Source organism: Gopherus evgoodei, chromosome 3, assembly GCF_007399415.2.
Source record: "Gopherus evgoodei ecotype Sinaloan lineage chromosome 3, rGopEvg1_v1.p, whole genome shotgun sequence".
Lineage (NCBI taxonomy): Eukaryota > Metazoa > Chordata > Testudines > Testudinidae > Gopherus > Gopherus evgoodei.
Window position 1 is genome coordinate 154,517,380 of NC_044324.1, and position 23,953 is coordinate 154,541,332.

Genomic DNA, 23,953 nt, shown 5'->3' on the forward strand with positions numbered 1-23,953 from the left:
TGATCTGACCTTCAGAGGAGCTTGGGTTGGACTGAACCTCAGTTTTGCATTTGTCAAAGCCCTGCAGCTGGCTAGAGTGAACACATAAGATTGGCAATAGTAGCAGGCTGGGGGTCAGTACAAGCCTCATAATTAAAGTAAAAGCAGCAAATAGTCCTGTGGCACCTTATAGACTGTCAAACAGATAGTTACGGGTTAATGCCTCTTTTACCTGTAAAGGGTTAAGAAGTTCACCTAGCCTAGCTGACACCTGACCAGAGGAACCAATTGGGGAACAAGATGTTTCAAAAGGAAGGATGGAAGTTTTCCTTTGTTTAGAGTTTCAGTTTCAGCTGGACTGAAAGATCAAGGAACCAGCCTCTTATCAGAGTAGTAAGTTTTAGGAAGGGATAAATAGGTTTATGTTTATTTTCTTTGTAACTTGTCTTGGTACCATTAAGGGAAATTATCAAAATTGGGTATTTGGGTATTTTTTTTGTGTATCTAAATTTGTGCCCAGGGGAACATCCTCTGTGTTTTGAATCTGTTGTCTGTGAGAGTAGCTGGTATGCTAATCTCCCCCAGAGGGTTTTCTTTTACCTTCCTTTTCTGTAATTAAAAGCCTTTTTCTTAATACCTGATTGATTTTTCCTTGTTTTTAGATCCAAGGGGATTGGATCTGGACTCACCAGGAATTGGTGGGGGAAAGGAGGGGAGATGGTTAATTTCTCCTTGTTTTAAGATCCAAGGGGTTTATATCTGTGTTCACCAGGGAATTGGTGAAGTCCCTAAAAACTATCCAGGGAAAAATGTAGTACTTGGGGGTGGTGGCAGTGTATCAGATCTAAGGTAGTAATTAAGTTTAGAAGTGTCCATGCAGATTCCCACATCTGTACCCTAAAGTTCAGAGTGGGGAAGGAACCTTGACATAGACTAACAGATGTTTTGGAGCATGAGCTTTCGTGGGTGAATACCCACTTTGTCGGATGCACGTAGTGGAAATTTCCAGGGGCAGGTGTGTATATATATGCAAGCAAGAAGCAGGCCAGAGATAACAAGGTTAGTTCAATCAGGGAGGATTAGGCCCTCTTCTAGCAGTTGAAGTGTGAAAACCAAGGGAGGAGAAATTGGTTTTGTAGTTGGCAAGCCATTCACAGTCTTTGTTTAATCCTGAGCTGATTATGTCAAATTTGCAGATGAACTGAAGCTCATCAGCTCAGGATTAAACAAAGACTGAATGGCTTGCCAACTACAAAACCAGTTTCTCCTCCCTTGGTTTTCACACTTCAACTGCTAGAAGAGGGCCTCATCCTCCCTGATTGAACTAACCTTGTTATCTCTAGCCTGCTTCTTGCTTGCATATATATACACACCTGCCCCTGGAAATTTCCACTACGTGCATTCGACAAAGTGGGTATTCACCCACGAAAGCTGTGCTTTTGGAAAAGGAAGATCTGTGTTCTGCTGCTATGAAATGTCTTTGAGATCAGTGGCGCTTAGCCCCTCTGAAAATGTATTTAGGAGCCTCAGATTTAAGGAACTAGGTTAACAAATGCTGGCCTATACCCTGTGCTCACTTGCTTAACATAAGCATCTGCCCCTGAAATTACAGTAAACTCATATGATAGTTAGGAAATATTTAAAATGGATTCCAGTACCTCTTCTTAAAAATGGAATATGGTCATCCTCAATCGACCTTGGAGCGGCGTTACCCCGGAAATACTGCCTTTCAGAACGGTGATTCTTCAGCAAACCTAAGCCATGTAGCTTTCGTTCTAGAATTCACAATTTAAACAAAGTTTAAATTATACTTGACAGTAAAATATCCTTCAAATAATATAGTCACTGAACAACTTTTCTCGTGTAGTATAGGATATTTTTCACATCAAAGAGGGAAAAACAATTGGAAACAATTTGTGTTCACCTGGCATCAGTCAGTGGAGGAAGATGGCTGTTGTTTCCCCACCTGTAAAATGAGGATAACTGAAGCACAGGGGGAGGGTGGGGATGTGACGTGCCCAAGGTCCCACAGTGACAGTCTTAGAACCCATGTTTCCTGACTCCCATGTTTCTAGGCTACCCATTGGGCCATTTCATTAGAGGTCACAAGTATACTAGGGTGTTCATAGCAGTTTTCAAGTTCCTGTAAATGTTAGATTTTTATTTTTTTAGAAAAAATAATTCCCAGTTAATTAAACTACAGAATTATGTGAACCAGGTAATAAATTGTGAAATCTTTGAAAACCCCCATAAGTGTTAGTAAAACAGAGTTTAGCAAGGACAATTTTACCAAAAACAAGCACCTTTAAAAAATTTAATAACTTGCTTTGGTTGGAAGTGGCTACCACAATTTTAGAGTCTGAACCTACAACTCTTTTGCATGATGAACTGTTGAATTCCAGGGGAGCAATGACACTGCTGAAGAGGGCTTCCAGGATTGAGCCCTTACTTTGATGGATAACCGTCCTTACCGATTGCTTGAAGTCTGTTAAACCATCGGGCAGTGTTTGAAAAGTAATTGGGAAAGGTTGGGTTTGAAGCACCAATTAAATCCAGTAACACAAACAGATCCTATAGAAGTAAAACAAAAATGAAAACTTTTAGCTTCATTAAAAAGTCTTTTAAAGAAATAAAATGCCATATAAATATGAGTACAAGTGAGAGAGTAGGACTTTGCTACTTCTCACTTCACTAATTCAATAATTCTGAGCAAAGAACCAGTAAATCAACTCATTATGTGTGAAGAGAGCTAATGAGAGCCAGGAGTGAGATTTAATATACAACAGCACCTTTAACCAGGGAAAAAAGGAGCAGCATGATTTGCAAAATGCAATGGGCCAGATTCAGACCTGGTGTGAGCAGTTGCAACTCACACTTTTTCCTGCAGAAAAAATAAGAGCAAGTTGCCTCCAGTTGTCCCTGCTTTTCTCACTGAAGTGGCACAGGAAGGAGAAGCAGAAAGCAAGTAAGGCCTCTCTCTCTCTCTCAAAAAACAAAACAAAAACAAACCCATATGCTCACTCCCATCATCTGGTGGAGTTCTCGCTTGGTGGAATTTGGCTGATATAAAAGTAGTTCTTTGTATTAGTTGTATGGTATTTAACTAGGAATTCGTTTGGAAATTAAAGGAGTTTTCACATACAATGCTCTGTAGTTGGTTTGTATTTGTTGCACCAGGTGGATGGGGAGTAGATTCCATTTTCTGAGCTAAGTGTCGAGATCCATAGAGGGAATCAGTAGGAGACCACCGCACAAAGGCTTCTTCACCATCAAAGAAAATCAGTTGAAGTGAAAGATCTGGCCTGGAGGCTGAACTGGTCTGTTGAGGAATGTCAAAAGCAATGTCTCATTCAATTTCTGTGGAAATACATATTGAAACACGGTCTGATTCTGCAGCTTTCTCATGAGTAATCTGTTTTTAACGAATCACATGAAAGGACTACCGCTCATATTCAAACTTTCCCACATCTTCAGCCTTCCATACCTATACTGTGGTATCACGATAAAGACTGCCATGCCTTAAAAGCAGCCTGTGTTGATACAATTCATTTATGAGGACTCTGTCGGTGGTTAGAAGTTTCACATCTCTGACTTATATGAGAATGAATTCGATAACTTGAGAGAGGTCTACAGTACCAGGTGGCTGAAACATTTAATGTCATCTGAGATTAGCATTTGTGGTAATCCTTGATATGAGTTCAGCCTCAGCAAGCAGACTCATAAATGAGCTGTGGTTTTTGTCATGTTTGTGTGTACTGAGTCTCATGAAAACAGTGAGGAACAAGGCACTCTTGTCATTAAAATAGTGACATTTCTTTTTCTGCAGGGTGATGTGCAGCCTTAATCTGACCCTAAAACCAAAGTTCAGGATGTGGGTGTCATTTTGGGGCTCACCCAGACCAGTAAAGGTTTCTGTCACTGCCTGTCTTGTAACATTGGGTGCCTTAAAACTGTCACTATCCTGGCATGGTGACTTCATTATTTAGGGTGGGGAAATTTCAGACAGGATGTCTTAATGTTGTCCCACTAATCCTAAAGGCTCAGTGTTTGTTTTCATACAATCCAGGAAATGCTAGGTGCTTGGAGCTAATCTCCTAGGGCTGGGTGGGAACGCAACCCCTTCCTGCCTGATTGCTTCACCACTCTGCTGTGAGGTGGAGCTAAATGTTGCAGCACAGATCAGGAGCACAGCTCTACACGTACACAAATACATTTACTCATAGCCATGTCTGTATACTGTGACAAAGTTCCTCCTCTACCTTGGTGGGTCCTGAGCTTATTGGCAGAGTTTCTCACCTCAGTGATCTTCCCCACAGTCTGGATCAACTCCTCCTGTGTTTGGTCAGGAGTTAAGAGGTTTGGGGGGAACCCGGGCCCGCCCTCTACTCCAGGTTCCAGCCCAGGGCCCTGTGGATTGCAGCTGTCTATAGTGCCGCTGTCTATAGTGCCTCTTGTAACAGCTGCATAACAGCTACAACTCCCTGGGCTACTTCCCCATGGCCTCCAAACATCTTCTTTATCCTCACCACAAGACCTTCCTCCTGGTGTCTGATAACACTTGTACTCCTCAATCCTCCAGCAGCACAGCCTCTCACTCTAAGCTCCTTGCCCTCTTGCTCCCAGCTCCTCACATACACTTCCTCTCCTCTGGCTCTCCCCTTCTTGACTGGAGTGAGCTCCTTTTTAAACCCAGGTGCCCTGATTAGCGTGCCTCGATTGGCTGCAGGTGTTCCAATTAAGGCAGACAGGCTGATTAGTTCTAGCAGGTTCCTGATTACTCTAGTGCAGCCCCTGCTCTGGTCACTCAGGGAACAGAAAACTACTCATCCAGTGACCAGTATATTTGCCCTCTACCAGACTCCTGTACCCCACTGGCCTGGGTCTGTCACAATACATAAAGACCATCGAGTTCAAAATATTTACAAGCCTTCATAAAATACCTTACTTGGCATATTTTTATACACAATAACACTGTACACAACCTATTGATTCAGTTGCTTACTCTTTGAGATTTTGACCCCCTGTTCTCCCTTTGGGGTATCTGGACCCTGGTTGCCACATTATTGAAAGGGAACACTGTGACACAGACATACCGAAGCAGGTATATTGACCCATGTCTAACCAAATTCTCAGTATTTTACTGAAGGGGGCTGTGTGTGGGCTCTGCTGAGACTTAAGAACTAGCTGATTGTCATGGTTATTTTGTGATGTTTGCACAGGAAATAATTTTAGTTACGTAGGATACTGAGTTTCAAAACTGTTTAAGTGAAACTTGCCACTTGAGGCAAGGCGGGTCTCTGGGCTAACTCAGTCAACACTGAGAACCATGGACGTCCGTGGAGCCAGCTCAGTATTTACTGTCTAGACCAGGTGCAGACTTGAGGATTTATGAAGAAACAAAAGACCCCCACCCCAAAAAAAGTCTCTGAATAAGGAACCCCCAGGAGTAAGAAACAATCTGTCATTGTATAAGAAGTGAAAAAAAATCACAAGTTGTTATCTCCGCTGGCAGAGTCTCTCCTCTGTAATGGATAGCTCATGAAAGGTAGATCCTAGTTTTCTGGACTGGACAAATGCTGTAAAAGCGAATTCATTGGGTGAGAGATACCTTATTAGCCAGGAAAGTAAATTATTAATGAGTATAGGCTAGAACTTGTATTTTATGTTTTTCTTTTACCTGTTACCTTATGTTTCCAAACCCTTATACTTGCTTTTATTTGAATCTTAAGCCCTGTTAAATAAACTTCACTTTGGTTTTACTATAGATATAAGCAACTTGTGCGAAGGAGAGTGATAAACTGGGGTGCACTGCTTCCACTGCTGTGCCTTGCAGGCAGCTAGAGATAAGAGACTGGGCACTCCAGTGTAACACAATGACGTATGTAAATTGTTAGCTTGCAAAGGGGAAGAGAGGGGCTTGCAGACCCCAGACTGGAGCGGTGTTGCCAGCAGCTGGTGGTTGCAAAGCGTCACCCTGGTGGGCACAGACAGGGCTCCCTCCTGCTGTAAGCAGGTGGTGCTGATTCACCCCAGACAGCTCAGGTATCCTGAAAAGTGTCAAAAAGACCCTTCCTCTTCAGCCACCTAAATAAATAAATAAATAAGGCACTGCCATCTGCAGAGAAGATGACATTTGTATTTAGGGCTGCAAAGGAGCTATCCATGTGGAATGTCTTCTCCTCTTCCACCACATGTTCCCAGCACAGGCACTGTCTACACTGTGGCCACTTCCTAAAAATTTCCACCATTGCTAATACCAGGTCTGTTCCACCCATATTAGTAACTTTGGGACACCTAGTCTAGAGAGTTGCCATTGGTGGTTTTACCATTGTATCCACTAATCCTATACCAAACATAGTTAAAAAGGAGGTGGTGGTGGTGGCGGCATCCAGTGCCCTGTATGCACTAAAGCTCCCAACCTTGCTACCACTGATGGAGCTGAACCAGGGTAAACAATGGTGGGAAAAATAGAAAATTTCCCTTGTGTAGATAGGGCAATGTTGATATCCACTCTACTGTGAAACACCTGCTATTTTGTAGAGGTTTCAGTTACTCCCCTTTGTTCTTTCCACTGCAAGACAGACCTCTTAATCACCCCAGAGCTCAATCACCCCCATATGTATACCAAGAGAATCTGAATTAAAATAACTTTAAGAAAAGAAGTATCTATGCCTGATTTTTTTTCTGCTTAAAATATTCCATGTCTGAATAATGTAAAAAGATATCTATGAACTAGAGTATTTTAAGCTTTACGTAAATATAAATAAATTGGAAGAGCATTGAGATAGAAATCGCAATTCAGAGTCACTGTATATTAATAAATTTGGCCGAGAACATAATAGACTATTATGCTACTACAAGTAGAGTCAAAAGGTCATCAATAATGTATTCATCAGAGGAATCCCAACATACTTTGTACAAATGATGGCCTGTGAAATCTGTTAGCAAAGTAATTATTTCACCCACGTTTAAAATACTGTCTCTTCATAAAATTAAAAGTTGAAATTAAATACTGATCTAGTTCTTGCTAAAGATTCAAACCACTGAATTGGTGCCAGGATTTGTTTATATAAACAACTGTGCTACTTCATGCAAAATCAAGATTTTTAAATGACAGTTCATTAGTATATGCCATGGGGAAATACACCTCTACCCCGATATAACGCAGTCCTCGGGAGCCAAAAAACCTGACTGTGTTATAGGTGAAACCGCGTTTTATCCAGAGGTGAAAGTAAGCCGGTACACTGTGCTGGATTGGACCAGCTTCCCTGGTGGTGATTTAAAGGGCCCGGTGCTCCAGCCGCGGCCCTTAAATCACCACTGGAGCTCCAGCAGCAGTGCTTTAAAGGGCCAGCGGATATATATGTAATAAACTTCGTTTTATGATAAAAATATTGTAACACTTCATAATGTTCAAATCGCCAAATACACTACTAGCACTAAAAGGTGCTATATCAACTTTTTGGAAACAATTGCAGCCATAAAAACAATGTTTAGATTACTTAGATACTTCACATCAGAACACCACAAAATCAAAATCTATCTATCATCTGTACTTCGAGATTGCAAAGAGGATCAGCTTTACATATGAAACCCAGGCATATCTATTACAGGAGTGTTTTATATCTGCATGTGTGAAATAGTAGATAAGGCACTCAAAAATATGTAGCATAGCTCCTGGATTTTTTAGGGCCACTGAAACTTTTTGTGCATTGCAGATGGCCCTAGCACAAATTTACATCAGCTCTTAACAACATGGACAAGACAATTTAATATATATTACATTTCCTGTATTATGTCTTCCCATCATCCAAGACCACCACATACTTAATTCTGAATAATTGACTTATATTAAGAAAAACAAGGGAAAAAAAAACAGAAGTGAAGTTGCCATTAAAACATGGTGTATATATCTCTTCTGTAACAGGCTGCTGCCTCTCTTTCTCACTCCAAATGGCTGCCTATCTCAGAAAACAGTAGACTTCCTAGAGATTTAAAAGTGCGGTACACACAAAGCAAAGACCTAGCAGTTATAGAGAGAAATACACCACACCTTTCTCAATGTTGTTTTGAGTGACTGGGCTTGGTGCAGGAATTACTACATGGCATTGTATGGCCTGTATTACGCAAGAGGTCGGACTAGATGTTCATAATGGTCTCTTTGGGCTTAAAATCCATGCATTTATGACGATGGCTATGATCCATTAAATTATCCACCCTTTACATGTCATTATGAAGAGTTACTGTGTTTCTTTGTGAGGTTTAACCATTAAATTAATGGTATCAGACTTAGAAACAGAGATTATTAATGTATCCTACATTCTGAAAGCTGACACTATTAGGTTACTTTTTAAAAAGCATGGTTCTGTATATCCTGTGGTTAGAAATTTTTTTAAAAGTCTCCAGTCTTTAACTAAGTAAAAAAGTATCATTTTCATAGCATACTATCAAATTGCCCAAACCTCTCTGATACCATTGTGCATCTATCAATGCATCCTCTTTTTTTTTTTTTTAATGATGTGAAGTTAAACTCTTATGCAGTAATAGACCTGGGTCCCAGTTCTGTTCCCATTAAAATCAATGGGAGTTGTGCCATCAACATCAGTAGGTGAAGGATCAGGCCCATGATAATTGAGAATGACGATACAGAAGCCACATAAGCTATCACAGAAGCATGCAAAAGAGAAAAAGAAACAAGTACCTTAATTGACTGGAGCTGGCTGTCCAGGGCATGTGCTAGCTCCAGTAACATAGCGCAGGGCACAGCTGAGTCAGTGGCTCCCACAAACACTCTGCCATCCCACTGTGGACCGAAGTATTTTGAGTCATGGTGGCAAGCAAGTACCAAATGGCGCTTGGCAGAGGGATTGAGAGTGCTGATGATATTTGAGAACGTTCGGTATCCATAGGGCGTGTATCCCTGAAATGTATCTTCTTCGACTTCCCAGCCAGCCTGCAATCTTTGAATACGGCGCTTGATATGCTGGAATTGTTTTTTTAAAAAAAATAACAGTAATGTTCAGCATCAAACAGATGTTTGCAAACAAACTGTATCCGTAGCTAGTTTACAATATCAGCACTTTATTTTTTCTGCAAGGGCTATTGTATTCATAATAAGCATTTTCTAGGCTAGGCAGCTTATGGACTGAGTTCTCCTTGTGATAATCACCATCATTGTTTCACTGCTAACTTCTCTTCCTCCACTTTCACCCCATTTGCTTGGCCTCTCCCCTGTTGTCTCTTGTTATATGCTAAGATTGTAAACTCTTTGGGGCAGGGATTATCTTTTAGTACAGGGGTAGGCAACCTATGGCACACGTGCCAAAGGCAGCATGCGAGCTGATTTTCAGTGGCATTCACACTGCCTGGGTCCTGGCCACCGGTCCAGGGGGCTCTGCATTTTGATTTAATTTTAAATGAAGCTTCTTGAACATTTTTAAAATCATAGTTACTCTACATACAACAATAGTTTAGCTGTATGTTATAGACTTATAGAAAGAGACCTTAAAACGTTAAAATGTATTACTGGCACACGAAACCTTAAATTAGAGTGACTAAATGAAGACTTGGCACACCACTGCTGAAAGGTTGCCAACGCCTGCTTTAGGCGCTACTGCAGTACCAATACTACTGTTGTTTGCTTTCTACAATAAATGTGCCTTACAAATAGCAACTGTCTTGAACAAGGCTTAAGAGTTCAACAGGAAACAACTAAATAGTCTCTTCTGTATAAACTGAGCAAAGAACGGAACACTGGAGAACAACTAACTTCAAAAATGGAATCACACAAAATATAATTCAATGTGAGGACAAAAAAGAAAACAATGGAACCTGTACAACAACCTGCTCATATTAGGCAACTTCCTGCCTTGAAAGATTGCCTCTAAAATATCCCCAAATGTATCCAGTACAGAGAGTTCTGCGTCATCTTTATTATTGGTCTCTTAAGTACTCTCTCAAGGACATGTTTCTCTATATTTAGATAAATAGTGGAAAAAAGCCTCTAAAAGGGGAAAAACTAGCAGACCATTAAGAGCCCGAGCCAGCTCCTATTAAGGTCAATGGGAGTTTTGCCATTGACTTCAGTGGGAGCAAGAGTGTCCCCTTGAATGGTTTCCATTTTGTTCTGGCTAATGTTCTGAAAGTTCATGCAGCAACAAGTATTTTGTCCTGTTTGTTAACCTACCATTGCCATCTGCAGTGGATTGAGGGGAGTATGTAGTCCTAGCTGTATATCTCGGCCTATAGACTGAAATAAAAATGGAATTTGGATCTTTCCGCAGAATGGGTTTGACACCCCAGCTGCGCTATTGTTTTAACAAAACTCTCCTCTCTGTGCTGACAATGGAGAGTGTTTCTATGGTGTCATAAGGATCTTTGTTTTCATACATTGTTGTTACCCGTAGCAGCAAAGATCCCCTACTTGAGCATGCCAGGTGGTTACCATGCCTCGGACTCTGCTCTGTTATTTTTTCCTTTACTTTGGCTGAGTAAGTCACTTAGGAACCTCAGAACTGGGTACTATGAACACTCACAGACACTGAAACAAGCTTCATTTTTCCACTCCACCAACTACAGATTGGCAAGTTCATTTATTGGACACAATGGGCTCTGGTGGTGCTGTTAAGCCACAGCCTGCATGGCTGGTTGTGGGTACAGAGTGGTTCCACACTGGTGAGAATCCCAAGGGATGTTTTGAGTGACTCAGTCATCCTAGAGCAGAGACCATTTAACAGGTGCTGTTTGTATACCCCTGATGTGCAGATTCAACTCTGCTTGTCAGTGTGGAAGGGCAATAGGGTCACATCCCACCTTTAAACCCTCTTTACCCCCGTGGAGTCTCTAGTAGCTCCAGCAGCAGGAATTCCTGATCCCTGTAATGGTGTAGCGCAAGGACTAGGGTTGTGCTGGTCTTTCAAAGGGGTATAAGGTGGCCTGGGGAAAGACCCCTTGTGCCCTTTCCCCTTGTGTGTGCACCTATGCAGAACTAGCTACAAACTAGCCCTTAGATTAGTCTCTTTCCATAAACATAGCAACAAAAAATAGAATGGGAGTAAGTAGTCAGTTTTCAACATGACAAAATGTTAAGAGGAGATGCGGGAGTCAAGGTTCCATGCTAGGTCTGGTGCTGTTTAACTTCTTATTGCTGATTTTAAGAAGATGGATTCTATAAAAGTAATGTAACTCAATAAGGCCATCAGTAAGGCCATTGTAATAAAAATGTCACCTAGCTAAGATTGAATCTCTCTAGTTAATATATTACAATATCTGGCCAGTCATGGCACTGTAAGTGTGAAGGCTGAGACCTTCTCTTTAACTCTACTGCCATCTTCAATGGTGACTTCAGATCATGGCCCAACTGATGCAGAAAGCAGTTCTCACCAACAGCATGTAACTCACTTTTTGGAAACTGATTAGATTACTGATGGCAGTGTCCCTTTAAATTCCATAGGTTTTTAGAGTGATTTGTATAAAATTTTGTATTATAGTTTTCATTCCTTTCCTAAAGTTCCCCAGGACTTTTCTAGAAGAGTGACCAAGATTAGGTCTGGTTCTCCTACATCAGTGGTTCTCAGACTTTTGTACTGGTGACCCCTTTCACACAGTAAGCTTCTGAGTATGCCCCCCCCCCCCCAATAAATTGAAAACATTTTTATATACTTAACACCATTATAAATGCTGGAGGCAAAGCGGACTTGGGGTGGAGGCAGACAACTCACGACTCCCCATGTAATAACCTCACACACCCTGAGGGGTCCCGACCCCCAGTTTGAGAACCCCTCTACTACATGCAACTCCCCTGAAGTTATTGGAGTTATACCAGGGCTGCATTTTGCCCACAGTTCTGTTTCAAAGTTCTACAGCACCTTTCTTCTGAGGCTCCCAAACTGCTTTACAAATATTAATGAATTAAGCCTCATGTTACTCCTCTGAGATAGAGAAGAACTGATATCCTCCCATTACAGATGTAGTAATTGAAACCGGAAAAGTAAAGTGACTTGCCCTAGGTGGCACAGTGAATAGGTGGAAGGACCAGTAAAGGAAGCCCTGAGTCCTGGTCCCATGTGCCTTTTGAAAACACTGTGGCTTCTTGACAAGCTATAGTAATCCAGAGCAGGCAAGACATCAAATTACATCATGGTCCAACCCACCACTAGAGCTAGATCTTTGGGGCAACTCTGTAAGAACTCCGCTCCTGCCTCAAAACCAGCAAGACCTCTCCAGGGAAGACATTTGGCTTGCCCCCCATGTGAAGTTCCAAGGGCAACTGTGCAAACATGCAAACATGGCATGTTTGTGTGAGTGCAAAGGCATCCAGATGAGTTGATTTTAGGTTACATGGAGTACTCTTTCACTTAAATATATGTTTAACATCTGATTTTCTTTTATACGTAATACTTACTGGAACTGCATAAATTAGGGAATAGAATTTAAAGTAGATTAAGTTTTGGGCCTATCAGCCTTGATATTGTGGCTTTATGGATGACATTTCTCAGTCTTCTGATGGTAGTGGTCTTACTGAATGCAGAAAATGTGTCTCCACATGTGGGTGGCCAGATCCTCGGACATTTGTGGGCACTACCAGAATACAAACAGATGGTATCCTTTGTATGTGTAAAGGATGTTGTCTCACCTGACGCACAATATAACTTCCTGGTGATCCTGGGTATCTCTCTATCAGTATAGGATGCAGATCATTTTGCCACATTTGAGAAACATCTGTGTGTGCTGCAACTTGCTGGATACCAGAAATATTTAAAATACTTGGTTGGTGGAAGTACTGCAGAAGGAAAAAGAGGCAACTATTATCTGTTAGTTTGTGTTGTTTTCTTTAATATGAAAAATGTGATGCTATACAATGCAAATAACATACTGTACTATATTAACAACATATTCAGTGCTAATCCTATTTACTGTGGCACCCTCCAGTAATATGGACAACAGCCCCTTATGAGTGTGGTTCTTCTCTCAAAAGTGACTCTAAAAATGGCATTGTGCAGTTCTATATCTCACTGGGTGCTAGACTGAATGTGCTCAGTTTACACATTTTTTCACACCCCTGAGCAACAAAAGTTTTGCCGACATAAGTGCTAGTGTACACATGGCCTAAGATAAGTTTCTTACCTAAACCAACCTTTCAGCATCACCCACCCTTCCTGGTTGGTGATCCATCATTCAGGGAATGCAAAGAGTGCTGGACCCTTTATTCCCTCAGTGGTGGATAACAAAGTGATTCTTTCCACTTCTTATAGTCCTATAATCCTTTGCAATGTGTTATTTTGAAGTGTACAGTATCCCCAGAAAAAGCTCCTGCTCCTTGTGTTCCCATGTGTTGATGCTATGCTGTTTTCTTAACTTCCTGATAACTTGTTTTTCTGTTGACTTAAAGTGCAAATGAAGTGTCCTTTGTGTTGGTTTCACAATATTTCTTTCACAGCAGATACTCCTTATAGACTAACAGACGTTTTGGAGCATGAGCTTTCGTGGGTGAATACCCACTTCATCAGGTGCATGTCACCCACGGAAGCTCATGCTCCAAAACGTCTGTTAGTCTACAAGGTGCCACAGGACTCTTTGCTGCTTTTACAGATCCAGACTAACATGGCTATCTCTCTGATACTTAACAGATACTCCAGCAGCCAGGTTAAATCAACATCCCTTTGACCTTTGAGAAGAAGATTCCTGCTGCTGCTTTTGACTCCCACTCCACTCCTTTCCTTGGCTTGTGGGGGAGAAGCAACAAAGATCCTCTAGGACCTTGTGGGGACAAGAATCTAGAGGTGGTGGCTGGTGAGTGTGGGGTGGGGGTTAGAGTGCTCAGATGCTCTCGTGATGTAAGCAAGGTCTGAATGAGCTCTCCCATGACATCTAGTGTAGTGACACATCACATTGGGGAGAAGAAGACTTCGGGAGCAGACCCTGTTTGTGGAGACATGCCTAGTCTGCCTAGCTGCACAGCATGATGGAGCTGCTTTGCTAAAGTGATCACTTTTAGCTGCTGTTGGTTACAAATCACTCTAGTATTTGAATGCAGGGGTTATTCTTAGTGTATGAGTAAAGGGCAACAGAACTGTACTTAGCCTGCCCTGATTGAGGAGGTCATCCTAAACTGAACTTTACTTACTAAGCAGAGAGTAAGGGATGCCAAATCCCAGTGAAGATGAGTAGAGCCCTGCAAATCTGCAGATATCTGCTTTAGATCCACGGATCATTATTGCGGATTGGATGCGTATACAAATTTTGTATCCAAGCAGGGCTCTAAAGATGAGAATGGATTGGGACAAGTGTTCCTGCCTGACGGTGTGGACTATGGATGGTAGTGGTCTTACTGAATGCAGTGAATGTTTCCACGTGTGGGTGGCCAGAGCTTCGTTTGTATTATGGTAGTGCCCTCATTGTACAACAGTGAGGCTCTACCAGAATACAAACAACAGATGGTATCCTTAGTGTGTCCAGAGAATGTAGTATCACCTGACACACACCATAATTTCCTAGCGATCCTGGGTACTTCTCTATCAGTATAGGGTGCAGATTGTTTTGCCACATTTGAGAAACATCCTAGAACCATTTGATCTACCCGTTTCCAGCATTTAATGATAGATCTGACTAAACTCAGTTAAGAGTCCTTGTTTCCAGTTGGTGATTCCTAGGGCTGTCCTCACTGCTGAGCAAGTCTAGGAGCTGAGTCTTAGCACTTCTGTGGAAACAGTTAAAGACAACATAGCGACTACACCAGCACTGAGGTTCCCCACTACCTGCTGGAATCACTGAGCTGATGGAACCTCAGAATGTTGTGTCACATCAATGGAGGACAGCAGCAGTGGTAGTAGAGAGCGACAGCAGAGACACAACAGTAGCAGGGGACAGCGGTCAATGGCAACAGAAAGAGGAGGGAGAGAGAGAGAGATGAAGCAGCAACAGGAGTGCAGCAGCTGTGAGCCCGTTGCAGAGGTGAGAGCAGAAGAGGCATTGTTCAAGACCCACCCCCAAGAGGTGGGAGGTGACTGCCACCTTGCCCAGGAACAGAACTCTGGAGTCTGTCTTTGCTAACCAAGGACAGCCAACTGTGAGTGGGCTGCAATTAGGGTGACCAGACAGCAAGTGTGAAAAATCAGGACAGGTGGTGGGGAGTAATAGGGGCCCATATAAAAAAAAAGCCCCAAATATCGGGACTGTCCCAATAAAATCGAGACATCTGGTTACCCTAGCTGCAGTGGAGGGAGAGAGGAGGGGTGTGTTAAGAAACATTAGCTAGTTGGAGTTTCACACCATAAGGTCCGAAACAGAAGCAAAGGACACTGCCCAAAGCACTATGGGGTGGGTGTCTGCCTGTGGTCACATGCTTTTGAATTATGGTAGTGGTGTTTTCCCAAATAAATGTTGGGTCCCCTTTTAAAAAAAGTTTTTTCTTTTGTTATACACAGATTCAGAGCTTGCGAGAGGGGAAGTATTACCTCTTAGAAGTCCCCAGCAATAGTGTTTTGTTTTTCCAGATGACTGGGAGGGGACTTGAGCTGGTTCTATTGTCTGTTGTTAAGAGAAACTCCTAGACCAGTGGTTTTCAAACTTTTTAGGCTGCGTATCCCTTTCCAAATAATGTAGTCTACCACATATCCCCAACTGAGATAGGATCATAATATACCTATGATTAGATTGCATTTGATTTAGTAACACTTGGCATTGTCTGCCATTACAGGGTATAATAAAATGCATTGTCCACCATTACCCCTTGATGAGCACTTGCGTACCCCTAAAGGTACACATACTTCAGCTTGAAAACCACCGCCCTAGACAGTGAACTCAGGCTTTATTGCTTCCGACTCCACCTGGTAGAATGGTTAAAGTGATGATGGGTGGTGTGAAGGCCTGATGTTTACACTGAAATCAATGGCAACTGGGCTGGCTCGGTAGATAGGACAGAGTGAGTATAGTGGGTGGGTGAGGTCAGGAGCAAGGTCGGTGCAAGGAAGTTTTGCGCCCTAGGCGAAACTTCCACCTTGCGCCCCCCCAGCCCTGCAGCAGATCCCCTCTGCCCTGAGGTGCCCCCCCCGCCCCATGGCAGCTCCCCACCCCCAGGCCCGAGGAGCCCCCTGCGGTACCTCTCCACCCTAGCTCACTCTGCTCCGCATCCTCTCCGAGCATGCTGTCCTGCTCTAATTCTCCTCTCAGGCTTGCGGTGCCAAACAGCTGATTGGCGCCGCAAGCCTGGGAGGCGGGAGAAGTGAAGCAGCGACTGCGCGGTGGAACCCCTGGGCTGCTGGTGGCGCACTGACCCAGGGGAACCCCTGGGCTGCTGGCTGCCGGCGGCGGTGCGCTGACCCAGGGGAATCCCTGGGCTACCGGTGTAACGACGCAAACAAATCCCGCTCCCGATTCCCTACTTTGGGTGCACTGAGCATGTTCACCCGAACTGAGCATGCCCAGTAACCTTCGCTGTCATCGCTGCCCTCTCTCTGCCCCTCCCAATTTGCAACTCCATGGACCAGGCAGCAGCAAGTCCTGAGCAGGAGCCCAGATGGTTACATTGTCTGGCAGAAACTGCACCTAGCTGCAAAATGAGAGGGTTTCTAAAAGTGTCATCACACTGCTGGTGGTAGCTCAGATTCCCTCTCCCTCCCAGCGACAGCGGCCGCTCAAACACTTAAAAAAAAATTGGAGGGCTTTGCTTTTTGGCGCTCCCAAATCCTGGCACCCTAGGCAACCGCCTAGTCTGCCTAAATGGTAGCACCGGCCCTGGTCAGGAGAGGGAGGGTATGTATGGTGAGAAAAAGCTGGAGAGAGGTACTGATGCTGCTCAGCATTTTCTGTAATGACCCATGTAAGCATAGACTTGGCCTCAATTAGATGTTTGCTCAGTGGCCTACAGTGTTGCCCCATGGATTATATCTGGAAAGATAAGTATGAATTCACAACGATGAGCCAAACAGAATTCTACTGGGCACAGACCTCTTTAAAAACGTAAAATAATGAAAACAAATCTAACTAAACAAGTGGTAAAATGAGGATGTGAGATGACAAAGAGGAAGATAATGAAAAATAGAACAGAAGAGAGCCTCACTTGTCATCTTGTCCTGGGCCTGGTAAATTCTGACTGCAGCCCTATACATCACTGGATGTTACATCAGATTACTGGAAGTCAGTCAATTCTAGAGGAACTTTGGGCTCAGATTCTTTATGATCAACTCAAAATGGGTCTAGAACATTTTTTCCATTTGAAAGTCTTGGAACATGTGATTAAATTAACCTCGAAGCTCCACGATCTATTATATTTCGTGTGGCTCAAATAACTTCTGCATGAAGAAACCATGCTAGTGTTTCATAATCAGGCCAAATAACTTATGTTTTGAGAGTCTGCCTGTATTTTTACTGCTGTATTATTCTATCTTACTAAGTATTAATCCTGAGATCTTATTGTTTTAATTGGTTTAAAGAAACACAAATAACTCTGGATGAAACAAAACATGCTAATATTATCTTATTTCCACTAATTATGCAGCAGTTCTGTTGTCATTATCTGCTATAGCCCCAACCTGTATTTTCCATGCTAGACAGAATTTACTATTTTAACAGAGACCTTCATTTCCTTAGACCAACATATAATACTCTCTAAATCATTTTAATTATAGTCTCTCTCATTTCTTTTCTGCAGTCCTAACAGTCTTAGATTTTGTCTCTTTTTTTCAAGTTCAACAATTCTCTGCAAAATGTTTCTTTTGTTGAGTTGCCAGTGCTAGGTTAGTGTGAATCTCATATTATCACAATAGCACATTGAGGAAAAGAATTATCTGCAGCCATTAAATTATGATGAAGGCCATGTTCTCTCTTTACCTGTCTGAGTCAGTATTATGTACACTCACAGTGCTCTCTAAATAATAACAAGCTAAGATTTACTCTGATCTCTACATTGTGGGTGGCTCAGAGAAATTAGCCCATCCACCCACACTGTATTATTATCACATCAGCAGCTCTTACACTGAAGACAAAGCCCTGATCACAGCCACAGGCTGCACAACAAAAATGCAATTCACTCCGATGTGTCTCTTATAAGGGAGGAGTAGGGATCAAATGAGTGTGTCTGTCTGAACTCCTCTTCCAGAAGCCTCCACACTGAGAGGAAGGCCTGGCTTAAACAGCTCAGCTGCTGATCTCCCCTCCCCACGCACACATACGCCAAAGCCCCACTCTGCATTTAAGTGGGGGTAAGAAGACAAGAACCAGTTTGACAAATAAAACTGTGACCCACCTTCTCCTGTGTCCAGTCTGCTCTGGCTTCCCTCCCGTCTGCCAGCTGAGAGAAGGTGATTGTTGCTAGGTAAAGTGCCCAGGCCAGGCAGAAGGATGCTGCTGCTTTGTTATGCCTGCTTCCCCCTGCCATCCCTCTTCTGCAGCTGCTACTGCTCCTCTTCCTGTGCATGAGTCAGTAGCTGGAGCAGCTTCTTCTGCTGTCCACCCCTCCCCTTCTCCCTCTGCCTGACTAAGGATCTGGAGGTAGGAGGGAGAAAAGGGGCAGTGCTGGAGGAGGGGTTGGGGTGGTGGAGGGACGGACTTCCCAATGGTCTGCTGCAGGAGCAGACGCCTAACTCTATGTATGGTTTCAGAGTAGCAGCCGTGTTAGTCTATATCCGCAAAAAGAACAGGAGTACTTGTGGCACCTTTGAGACTAACAAATTTATTTCAGCATGATCTTTCATGAGCTACAGCTCACTTCTTTGGATGCATAGAATGGAACACACAGACAGGAGATATTCATATATACAGAGAACATGAAAAGGTGGAAATATACATACCAACAGGAAGAGTCTAATCAATTGAGATGAGCTATCATCAGCAGGAGAAAAAAAGCTTTTGAAGAGATAATTAAGATGACCCATAGAAGGTGTGAGGAGAACTTAACATAGGGAAATGGATTCAATTAGTGTAATGACCCAACCATAACTCTATGGGCTTGTCTACTTCACAAAGTTGCAGCGCTGGTGAGGGGGTGACAGCGCTGCAACTTAGGAGGTGTACACATCTGCAGGGCATCACCAGTGCTGCAACTCCCTGTTTGCAGCGCTGGCCGTACTCCCGTTTTGTCTCGGGCGTAGAGGATCCAGCGCTGGTGATCCAGCGCTGGTAATCAAGTGTAGACACTTACCAGCGCTTTTCTTGACCTCCGTGGAATAAGCAGGTATCCCAGCATACCTGAGGAAGCGTCTGGTAATCAAGCAGGTCTCCTTCCCCGGTTTGCAGGGGGGTTCGGGGAACGCGAGAGCAAACCGCGGCGAAGCTGGTCTCCTTTCCCGGTTTGCTCTCGCGTTCCCCGAGCCCCCGTGCAAGCAGGTCTCCTTCCCTGCGGTTTGCAGGGGGGTTCGGGGAATGCGAGAGCAAACCGCGGCGAAGCTGGTCTCCTTCCCCGGTTTGCTCTCGCGTTCCCCGAACCCCCCTTGAAGCCGCCCAACAGCGCTGCAGTGTGGCCACATCTAACACCACTTGCAGCGTTGGTTGCTGTAAGTGTGGCCACTCTGCAGCACTGGCCCTATACAGCTGTACTAATACAGCTGTAACAACCAGCGCTGCAAAATTGTAGATGTAGACATACCCTATGTATGATTCATTCAGCAGCCTCTCCCCTTTTACCCAGCCTTTCCCAGTTCATTTTCCTTGTGAAAAGAGCCCTGTCCCTAGCACCACATCAGCAGCATCAGGAGTGCTGCGTGTGACTAATCCCCAAACCCTCAGGCAGCGATCACAGCAGGATGTTCTGTTCCTTCTCTCTCATGTGTTCCCTCTCGGATGTTTTCCTCCAGGGTTACAATGAGGCTCTGAGGGCTTGTGTTTCTCACTGGGAAAAGTGAGGAGAGTTGTGGATGGGTTTGTGTAGGTTTTTTTGAGTGGAGATGTTAAGCATTCTCACACCTCTTGTCAACTGTCTGAAATGGGCCATCTTGATTATCACTACAAACATTTTTTTTCTCTTGCTGATAATTGCTCATCTTAATTAATTAGCCTCTTAGACTTGATATGGCTACTTCCACCTTTTCATTGGCTACTTTCACCATTCATGTTCTGTATGTATATATATCTCCTTATTATATGTTCCACTCCATGCATCTGAAGAAGTGGGCTGTACCCACAAAAGCTTATGCTCAAATAAATTTGTTAGTCTCTAAGGTGCCACAAGTACTCCTGTTCTTTTTGCGGATACAGACTAACACGGCTGCTACTCTGAAAACTGTCATTAAAAAGCTGTTTGTTTTTACAGACAGGGTGTCATTCAAAGACGCCAAGCACCCAACAGCTCCTGAGGCAGCGGGAGCCCCAAACCCTTTCAATAGCCACCAGAGCCCTGCCGCCGCTATCCCAGGACTCTGGCAGGCTCCGGGGGCTATTTAAAGGGCCCTGGTCCTTTAAATTGTCCCTGGAGCCCTAGGATAGCGGCAGTGGGACTCCAGTGGTGATTTAAAGGACCCAGGGCAGTTGTGGCGGCAGGAGCCCTGGGCCCTTTAAATTGCCACCCAAGCCCCGCAGCCGCTACCCCTGGGCTGTGGCAGCAATTTAAAGGGCCCTGGGCTCCAGCCCTTTAAATTGCTGCCTCAGGAAGCCGGTCAACCCCGGTATGGCACACCAACTCTTGCCGGCAGGGGTGGCAGGTTTGTAGAAATTTTGGTGGTGCCCAGAACCTGCCCCTGCCCAAACTCCGCTCCTCTAAACTCCACCCCCACCTGCCCAAGACTCTGGGAGAGAGTTTGGTGGGGGAGGAGTTCTGGGATGCAGGCCCTGGGCTGGGGCAGGGGACTAGGGTGCAGGAGGGGTGCAGGGTGCAGGCTCTGGGAGGGAGTTTGGGGATGGGAGGGAGTGTGGAGGGAGGGGGTGCAAGTTCTGGGAGGGAGTTTGGGGATAAGAGGGGGTGTGGAGGGAGGGGGTGCAGGGGTGAGGGCTGTGAGGTGAGGCTGGGGTGGATTTGGGATGTGGCTGAGGATGAGAGGTTTGGGGTGTGGGAGGGGACTCAGGGCTGAGGCAGAGGGTTAGGGTACAGGGGGATAAGGGCTCTGACTGGGGGTGTGGGCTTTGGGGTGGGGTGGGGCAGGGCTGAGGATGAGTTTGGGGTGCAGGCAGGCTCCCTTGGGACTGGAGCCAGAGAGAAGGACTCCCTCCAGCCCTCTCCCTGCTGGCAGCAGCGAGCTCGGGGGTAGGTACCCCCTTCTCCCCACCCCCCCGGCAGCACACTCACCCAACCACTGTCACTGCACATTCTCCTAGGGCCCCTCTCAGGTCCAGGAATACCCCTCGCCTCCCCTATGGTGGATGCCATGCTGGAGGTGCGGAGGAGTCTGCCATCACATGTGCGCCTCCTCCCTTGCTGCTGCCCCTCACTGTAGCCTCACTGGGGCTGCCCCTTGCCCAGCGTGGGGCAAGAGCAGTGACTGAGGGAAGAGGGGCAGCTGTACAGGTGGAGAGTCCCACTGGAAAATGAAAGGGTCCGATGGGGAAGAGCAGCCTGCCCTGGCAGTAGTGAAGGTGGGCACTAGGACCCTGTGGCAGCAGTTAATGCAGGCAGGTAGCATGGAGCTGCAGGGGTCAGGGAGAGACAAATGCTCTGCTCTGGGACCCAGGGAGGTGCATGGGGGCAGCAAAGGGGAGCTGTGGCACACTCAGGGGCAGTGCGGAGGGGCAGCAGGGGGGAGACCCGGCCCTGAACATTCATGGAGCTGGGCTCCTGGACCCTCAATTTTGCTGGAGCCTGGAGGTGGAGTCAGAGAGGGAGAGAATGCTCCATTTTCTTGCCGGTAGCTACTGCACTTTTTCTTACCGGTTGAAGGGTTAAAATCCATGTGCATTTTATATAACAACCTGGTATGTGGATTGTGCCAGCTTTTCTCAGACCCAAAGTCCAGAGTTTGGTCAAGAGACAAGAGGCCTAGCAAACAGCGATTAGGTAGGAGAAAGCTGGGGTAAACAGATAATCTTGTTTTGCTAAAATAGGCCTGGTCAGCAAATTGCCAGGTGTTGGAGCTAAGAACTAAATAATTGTGTCTTATTCAGAGCAGCAAATTGAACAAAGATCCCTGTTCCTATTGTGTCAGTCTCTTCTGTAGGGAACGTTCTTCCCACAGATCCAACCTTGAGTTTATGAGAAGTTGGCACATGTCAATATAAGATATGGCATCCTTCCACCTCCCTTCCCAGGGACCAATGCCTGTCTTAAGACATAAGGGAGACAATCTTTATTGTCATATACTTTCACTGTTTCTTTGCTTTAACCCCTAGGAATGTACCTGTTGGACAATCAAAGGAATTGCTCCATTCCTATGGACCCCAAATCAGAATTCAACATATATATTTTATACTAGTAACATTTCATCAAAGTATTAATTAAATGTTAACTTGCTAACTTGAGACCATGGGCGGAGACATTATGTAACCTTTTAACCATTGGCTAATGTGCTGTCTTGTCTTGCTGCAAAAACTATCCCAGGGTGTGGAATTGCCTACCCCGTCACTTTCCCCCGCCCGTGGAAAATCTATATATTATATTGTAATCAATTGATTGATAGTGTCTCTGAGCTTAATAAGGCAGGTGACACTCGGCCAGTGCTGTGTGTAATAAACTCCTATGCTTGGCGTCTACACGGTCTGGATTTATGTCTTCACCGGTCCTCTGTACCGGCCCATACCCGCTTACTTTCACCTCTGCTACCTGGTCTCTGAGGCTAAGAACAGCAGGAAACTAGAACCTTGTTGGTTTGCAGACTTCCTGGAGTACCTAATGGATATATTAACCACTGTGGAGCTGGAATTCCCCAGGGTCATTATTTGTTGGTGACTTCAACCTAGACAATGCTAAGGCTGACACAGCATCCAAAATCCTCTTCTGCATGGAAACATGTAATTCATTTTAACCACCTCTAGTCCTTCACACTCAGAGAAGAGACATGCTGGAGCTGATCTTCAGGTTAAAAGTGGCTCTCAGGGGCATCATAAAAGTTCCGCTCCACAGGTCTGATCACCACCTACTCCAGACTAAGATCATGGCTTTCACTGCATTCCACCAGGGAAAGGAAGTGACAACAAAGCCACTTTTACTATGAAAAACTTGTGAATTTACAAGTTTACAGCCTGAGTTTACAGCCTGCCTTAGACAGATAACATTTCCAGCTGCAAGGCCAGTATGCTGACAAACTGGTAGACCTTTATAATCACTTCATTATCACTACAGTTGATGCACAGGCTCCAAGTCTCCCTTTCACCCTGCACTGACCACAAAGCTCAACATGGGACACACACAAATGACATCAGTCAAGATTATCCAGGGGCAGACGTACTGACACATGACTAGACTACTAGTGGTGGGAAACTACTCTAAATCAATTTGCAAAGAGCACAAGGACTTCTTACAGTACTACATAATGGAACAAAAATAATATTATGCTGCCTTGCCTTCATAGCTGCAAAATCATAGCCATCACAGCTATTCTGCATAGTGTACTGACTAATCAGTTCAGACTATGTAAACTGGACTTTGGACACAAGTACTGAACAATGCAAAGAGATCTTATCCTACCTGGCAGAAAAGCTCCATCACATATGGGAAGAACTTGCTGAGAAGTAAGCTGCACTTAGGACTGGATAGTAGTATTTACTATACCACCTCTGAGCTTTGGTCTAACCTAAAAATTAGATTGAACTTGCTGCATTACTCGAGTGTGAAGAAGGAAAAGGCCAACTATTCTCTAAATGTAGCGGTAGACTCAAAGCTCCTATTTCTAACACAGATAAACAGTCAGGTCACAAAAGCCATCTCTCAAAATAAAAAAGTCCTCTGCACACTAGTCCATGAGGCTGGGAACAAGGTTAGGTGGGGGAATAAAAGTGGGAAGTCATGTAGTCCATGTTCAGGAGTGATGGGTCTCTGCTGGGGAAAGCTTTGGAAGATAACCCTCTGAAAATTTTTTGCAACACTACAAAGCTATGGATGGAAAACTAGAAAAAA

At 44.4% G+C, this 23,953-nt stretch overlaps 1 protein-coding gene across 5 annotated transcripts in view; it reads right to left on the reverse strand.

The window, feature by feature from the left end:
• The window catches only part of QPCT (glutaminyl-peptide cyclotransferase), a 33,703-nt gene that overhangs the window by 3,190 nt on the left and 6,560 nt on the right, over positions 1–23,953 (reverse strand). For 2 of the 5 annotated variants that reach the window (XM_030557073.1, XM_030557072.1), the window contains exons 2-6: positions 12,614–12,760; positions 8,681–8,962; positions 3,122–3,298; positions 2,451–2,550; positions 1,638–1,754 (exon numbers count right to left, since the gene is read on the reverse strand). In XM_030557073.1, coding sequence (XP_030412933.1) covers positions 1,638–1,754; positions 2,451–2,550; positions 3,122–3,298; positions 8,681–8,962; positions 12,614–12,760 — 823 coding nt within the window. Of the gene's footprint in view, positions 1–1,637; positions 1,755–2,450; positions 2,551–3,121; positions 3,299–8,680; positions 8,963–12,613; positions 12,761–18,223; positions 18,524–21,193; positions 21,934–23,953 lie in introns of those variants that run through there. The other 3 variants (XM_030557076.1, XM_030557074.1, XM_030557075.1) reach the window with 3 other exon arrangements.